Here is a 6,341-nt window from a genome sequence, read left to right as displayed (position 1 = left end):
TTTTTAAGTTTTAACCGACTCATTCGCTCCTCTGTTCTTCTGTTCTTGAAATCAGTCCAGCCCTGCCTATGCCAGGTACACGCAGAAGAAAAAGTAAATAATCCTATTTTTCTCGACATAAATTTCTTTTTCGGTTATGCTCACTTTTCACTCATTTTTAAAGTTCTCTGTTAGTTTTAGTCACTACTTTGGGTTGGGAGAGTAAGAAAAGAAAGAGAGTCTAATTCTATGTTTTGAACATGTAGGAAAACAGAAAATAAATGAAATCAAAATGGACCCTTAAGGTGCTTGATGAAATGTCACACTCACAACATTTTGTTTAATGAATTGTTTTTGTGATAATTGGGTTTTGCTTGTGAATTTTGTTAACAGTTGCATAATGTTTTCTCTTCAAAGTCTTGTTCAGCCATTGATGCTGCTGTAATTCTGATTTTTGTATGTGTGTGTATCCAGATGCCCCTACATGAGCAGAGTAACACATCACAGACTTAGTAATAAACTGACCTTCTTCTCACCCTATGTCTTTCTCCCCTGCTGATATGGGAATGGCAGCAGCCGCTCTTCCCGAAGCAGTAGGAGGGAGTTTGGGCCTCCACCATAGTTCTCCACAAAAGAGCAGCAGCCCCAGGACACCCAAGCCTGCGTATAGGGTTTTGCTGCCTCTGCGCAGCCCCAACAAGTCACGTACTGTGGTTCCACCTATGAAACCCAAGTCCTCCGGCTGTTCTCATATATCAACTAAAAAGAAGAAGAAGATGAGGAAGAGTGTTTCCTATACCACTCCGGACTGCACCACTTCTGATGTCCTGAACTTAATGGATGCCCTTTGCCTCCCCGTCTCTCCTGACATGTACACTTCTTTTATAAGAGAATGCACCAGCTCTGCTCACTCCCATCAAGCTGATGATCTGCATGCCCATATCAGGCGAAGCGGCCTCCGGCAACCACCCTTATCTTTACTGAATCGCCTCCTCCTTATGCATGTCTCCTGTGGCCATCTAGACATGGCCCATCATCTGTTTGATGGAATGCCCTCAAAAGATTTTAAGTCCTGGGCCACCATCATAGTTGCTTATCTTAACAGAGATGATTATGAGGAAGCCATGAATTTGTTCCTGAGAATGCTGCACCATGTCAGCATGCTAGAATTCCCTGCTTGGATCACGGTCTGCCTGCTCAGGTCATGTATATGCACGAGTAATATGGAATTGGGGAAACAAGTGCATGGCTGCTCCTTAAAGTTGGGTCATGCTAATAATTTGGTTCTGGCTAGTTCCTTGATAAACTTTTATGGGACATTTAGGTGTCTGGAAAGCGCCGACATAGTGTTTAATCAACTGGCCCATCATAATTCACTGACATGGATGGCTAGACTGATCAACAACTCCAGGGAAGAGCTCTTCTCTGAAGTATTTAGAGACTTTAGGGAAATTGGAAAGTCAGGAATTAAGAAGAATGCCTTGATGTTTTCTAGTGTTTTGAAGGCATGTGCGAGAATGCATGATCGTGGGCAATGCGGTCGACAAGTTCATGCAAACGCCATCAAACTTGGATTAGATACAGACGTGTATGTGCAGTGTGGGTTGGTTGACATGTATGGAAGAAGTAGGCTTGTTAGAGATGCAAAAAGGGTGTTTGAAATGTGCAGTGACAAAAGTAGTAACGCATGTTGGAATGCCGTGATTGGTGGTTATATACGAAATGGGTCATATGTTGAGGCCATTAAGTTCCTCTATGAGATGAAGGCAACTGGACTGCAGCTGCAACCATCTCTGCTAGATGAACTGAGGATTGCTTGTGGTGGTAATACTCATTCCCTTGAAGAACTTTACCCCACATTGAATGCTTAAAGCAACTCTGGTTTTTGATCATTGAATGCCAAAACAGAGAATGAAGTTAAAAATTGGGATAAGAAAGGCATTGCAGCTATTACCCTTGTTATTGTTAATAGATTTTAGGATCATAAACTTGAATGGCAGAATCTTGGCTAGCAAATTTAGTATCATTTTGTATATATCAATCAATAGTTCACTGTCTTTTGTTGGGATAAAAGATTTACATATAGTTGTCTATTGTCAAACAAAATGACATTAGTGAATGTTGTATTTCTTTTATTTTTTGGGTTCTTAAGATTAAGGTTACAATTCATCGATATATATTAGAGTTGTTAGACTTGCTACGTTTAACGGTAATGGTAAACTTCACTCTCCCCCATGTTGGTGTATGTATTTTTCTAATATACAACTTGCTTAAAACTACCAACCAGCGACGGAGGGAGAAATTTAAGATAGTGGGGCAATTTATGATAAACAATTCATTATTAGGGGAATTTATAATAAAAATTTCATTAGAGGGTCATTTTAGGCTTAAATGATAAAGTTATATTAGTAATATTATATATATAATTACTTAAATTTAAATATTCAGTGGGGGCAGCTGCCGCTGCAATGGTAGGACTGCCTCTGCAACCAACCATGGGTTACTCATGGCTTACTCCACTTATTAAAGTGTCTCACATCGAATAGATGTGAGGATATCAACCAACATATAAGACTATGAGTTACTCTATTTGTCACTAATTAATTTTGTGATGAAATTCCATATGTGCTACTAAAACTCCTACTCTATACTTATATGAACCTAGATTTATTTACTTTTAAAGTGTAAATAATTTTTTTTTAAAATGTAATAAAGTCATCTAAATAAGGCAAATGAATTGAAAAATAATAAACAAGTCATCATAATAATTTCTCATCACATATTTTAATATTTCATATTAAAGTAGTTAAATTACTCTATCAATGATAATTTTGAAAAATATTTATGTGCTTAAATTTAATCTTTCTTTTATTAATTATTTATTTTGTCATTTATTTGCTTATCTAAACATATATGAAATAGTGAAATAATACATAAATATACATATTTTCTTATTTTGTCGTTGAATATTTTTTTTAATGAGAAATTACTTATTTTAACTGCTCTAGCCATTAATTTAAAAATAGGTATTGTGATTAGAAAAGTGGGTATCCTTCTATTTTTACCCAACATTTTAAAATTGTTAATTGATACCCACTTTTCTAATCACAATACCTATTTTACCCTTTCTAGGTTTTGAAATGCAAACCACAACCCATTAAAATGTAAACCACAACTCTTTAAAATGTAAATGTGGAAGTTAGTTAAGTTATTTAGTATGTCACTTCAGCAGCTCGACTACCTTTTTACATATTTTTCAAACACATTTTTTTTTGGTCAATACAGTTAGCTCCCTTGTATAAAGCCCCTGCCTTTACTATCATTGTTGAGACATTCATTTTATTCTTTCATCTGTAAAATTCTTCCCATATAAGATTCTTGGATTCATGTTTCTCCAAGAACCAAGAATCTCTGTTTTGTAAGGAGTTTTTGATCTCCATTGTTTGTAATCGAGACTAAATAATTGAGCTAAGTGGCTAATAAAGACTACAAGCCTTATAGGTTGTTCCCTCGTGGAGTAGACAATAGATTCAACATCTCTTGACCATGTAATTTTGTGAGTTGTATTTACTTTGCTATTGTTTTATCATTTCTCATTTTTATGTTTGTGACTAGATACTGTGCTTAGTCACTTGTTTGTTCTTGTTTTGTGTGGTTTGATCACCACAAGTGGTACCAGAAGCCGAGTTTGAGGATCAAGAACTGTCTTTATCTCGATCAAGATTGCATCAAGAATGAGTTCAGCAAAGTTTGAAGTTGATAGGTTTACTGGGGAGAATGATTTCAATCTTTGGAGAATCAAAATGAGAGCACTGTTAGTACATCAGAGAATTTCAGAAGTCATTGAAGAAGAGGCTTTCAAGGATTCGAAAGAAGATCAAAAGAAGACTAAAGAGCTTCAGACCAAGGCTCACAGTGTCATTATTCTAAGTATGGAAGATGAAGTTCTTTGAGAAGTCTCACATGAAGAGACCGCTATTAGGTTATGGAATAAGTTAGCTGCCATCTACTTGAAGAAAACTCTGGCCAATAAACCGTATCTGAAGAAAAGATTGTACATGCTAAGAATGGATGAAACTCATGAACTCAGAAAACATCTTGATGAGTTCAACAGAATAGTTCTTGAACTTAAGAGCATTGGTGTCAAAATCGATGAGGAGGATCAAGGGATTGTCTTACTGAGTTCTTTGTCAAAATCATATGAGCAATTTGTTGACACCATGCTCTATGGAAAAGAAACTTTAACAATGTCAGAAGTCAAAGCTGCATTAAATTCAAAAGAAACCTAGAAAAGATCAGAAGACAAGAATGACTCACATGGATAAGGACTTATGGTCCAAGGAAGATCATAAAAGAGAGAAAATAGGGGTTTCAAGAATAACAATAGTAATGAGAATCATCAGAATAATGGTAGTAACAGAAATCATGGTGGTCATCGATCCAAGTCAAGGTTCAGACATGGAAAGTTTTGCAATTATTGTAAGAAAGAAGATCATTACAAAGATGAGTGCTACTCGCTAAAAAATAAGAACAACAAAGATAAGAATGACAAAGGCAATAGAGGTAAAGTAGGTACTGTGACAAATGGCTCTGAATCAGTCGATGTAGTGGTTGTTGCTAATTCAGATTCGAGACAAGAATGGATTTTGGACTCTGGTTGTACTTTTCACATGTGCCCAGATAAGAGCTTGTTTAGTTCTCTTGAAGAGAAAGCTAGTTGTAATCTAAATTTAGAAGAAAAAAAGACACCCCTTCTAACAAAAAAGAAAAGAAAATAATGAGCCATAATTATTATTCCACAAAGTTTAATTATTCTTATTGCTTAATTGGTCCCTAAACTTATTTTCCACAAATTGGTCTCCAGATACTTTTTTTGGCAAATTGGCCACCAACTGTTAGTAATAGTGAAGGACTAATGATGACGAAAAAATCAAAGTTGGGAGACCAATTTACAAAAGTTCGGGAACCAATTTACCAAATTACGTATAGTTGAGGGGCTTGGAACGCAAATAAACCTTGACAAAATAGCATATTGTACTTGTACTTTGCTTTTCAGTTTTTTCCAACTTTTTTGAACGGCTCAAAAAACACAAATAACTCTCAAATCTCATTTTTAATTCCATAAACATCAAATTAATCATTGGTAACAACCATGAGGGTTGGTGGAATTTGAAATTCAAAGGGTGTCTCTAAACTCTATAAATAAGAGTCTATTGCTCATTTGTAAGACATAATTTTTCTATATATTAGAGCACTTGACTAGAAAACACCTAGAGACTTGATAATTCAAGAAAGTTATTTCCGAAAAATTGTGAGAGTTGCCTTAGTGCTTGAGTTAGGGGGAAATAAACATTTGGACAAAGGTTTCAAACCTCATATTATGATTAATAATAAAAAAAAAAGGAATTTGAAGTATATATTACTGCTTTTGATGAGAAAATAGAATCATAATTTCTCTATTGCAAGTTAAGAATAAAGTAGAGGGCAAAAGATTAAAAGAAAAAAAATAAAGGATATGTGTAGAAAAAATAATTATTTTATTATTAATTCATAACTGAGAATTTAAATTTCTAAATTTCATGAATGATTTATTTAAGAAAAAGAGGGAGAATTTTGAGACAAAAAAAGGAGTCTATTCAATTAATTGTACGGTTATCAATATTATTATTAGCTTTGAAAAAGAAAGGATTAAAATTTGCGAGTATTTTGGTCATATTTAAAATAAGTTTGATCAAAATCAGTGCAATGTACTATTTTGGTCCATTTTGCAAAAGATTAGATCTGAAATGTCATTTAACAAAACATAAATATCAATTGAGTATTCAGGTAAAACACATAAATCAAATTAATATTTTTCTTTTTTATAATATTTCCTTTCACATAATTTATACATACCTATTTACTTCTTTATCAAATGTTATTGAAGCTTATAAGAATAATAATGATTTCTATTTTCTTTAATAATAAAGAGATCATGAAAAAGATGGTCTTCTACATCATTGAGAAGCAAAACAAAAAATGCATAATTTGAGGTTTTAACACAAAAGGAAAAAGAAAATGAATTTGAAGTATATATTACTGCTTTTGATGAGAAAACAAAATCATAATTTCACTATGCAAGTTAAGAATAAAGTAGAGGACAAAAGATTAAAAGAAAAAAAAAAGAGAATGTATGTTACTTGGTAAATGGGAAAAGTTGTAATTATTACTTTAGGTAAAAAAAAACAAGAAAGGAATGAAAAGTTGTAATACGAATAAGAATGGTTTCATCTTTTATTTTCAATAAAGAGATGTGAAAAAGAAAGACTTATATCATTGAGAAGTAAAAAAAAAAAAAAATGCTTGGTGTAAGTTTTTACACA

The 6,341-nt window shown here is 33.6% G+C and overlaps 1 protein-coding gene across 1 annotated transcript; it reads left to right on the top strand.

The window, feature by feature from the left end:
* Window positions 1–539: 539 nt before the first annotated feature.
* Window positions 540–1,850, top strand: LOC133778806 (pentatricopeptide repeat-containing protein At1g31790-like). Its single transcript, XM_062218829.1, has one exon. It carries the CDS (start codon window positions 540–542, stop codon window positions 1,848–1,850), a length of 1,311 nt encoding a protein of 436 aa, XP_062074813.1.
* Window positions 1,851–6,341: the final 4,491 nt, after the last annotated feature.

This window comes from Humulus lupulus, chromosome 5 (genome assembly GCF_963169125.1).
Source record: "Humulus lupulus chromosome 5, drHumLupu1.1, whole genome shotgun sequence".
In the NCBI taxonomy this organism is placed as follows: Eukaryota; Viridiplantae; Streptophyta; class Magnoliopsida; order Rosales; family Cannabaceae; genus Humulus; species Humulus lupulus.
This window is presented reverse-complemented; position numbering and strand designations above follow the sequence as displayed.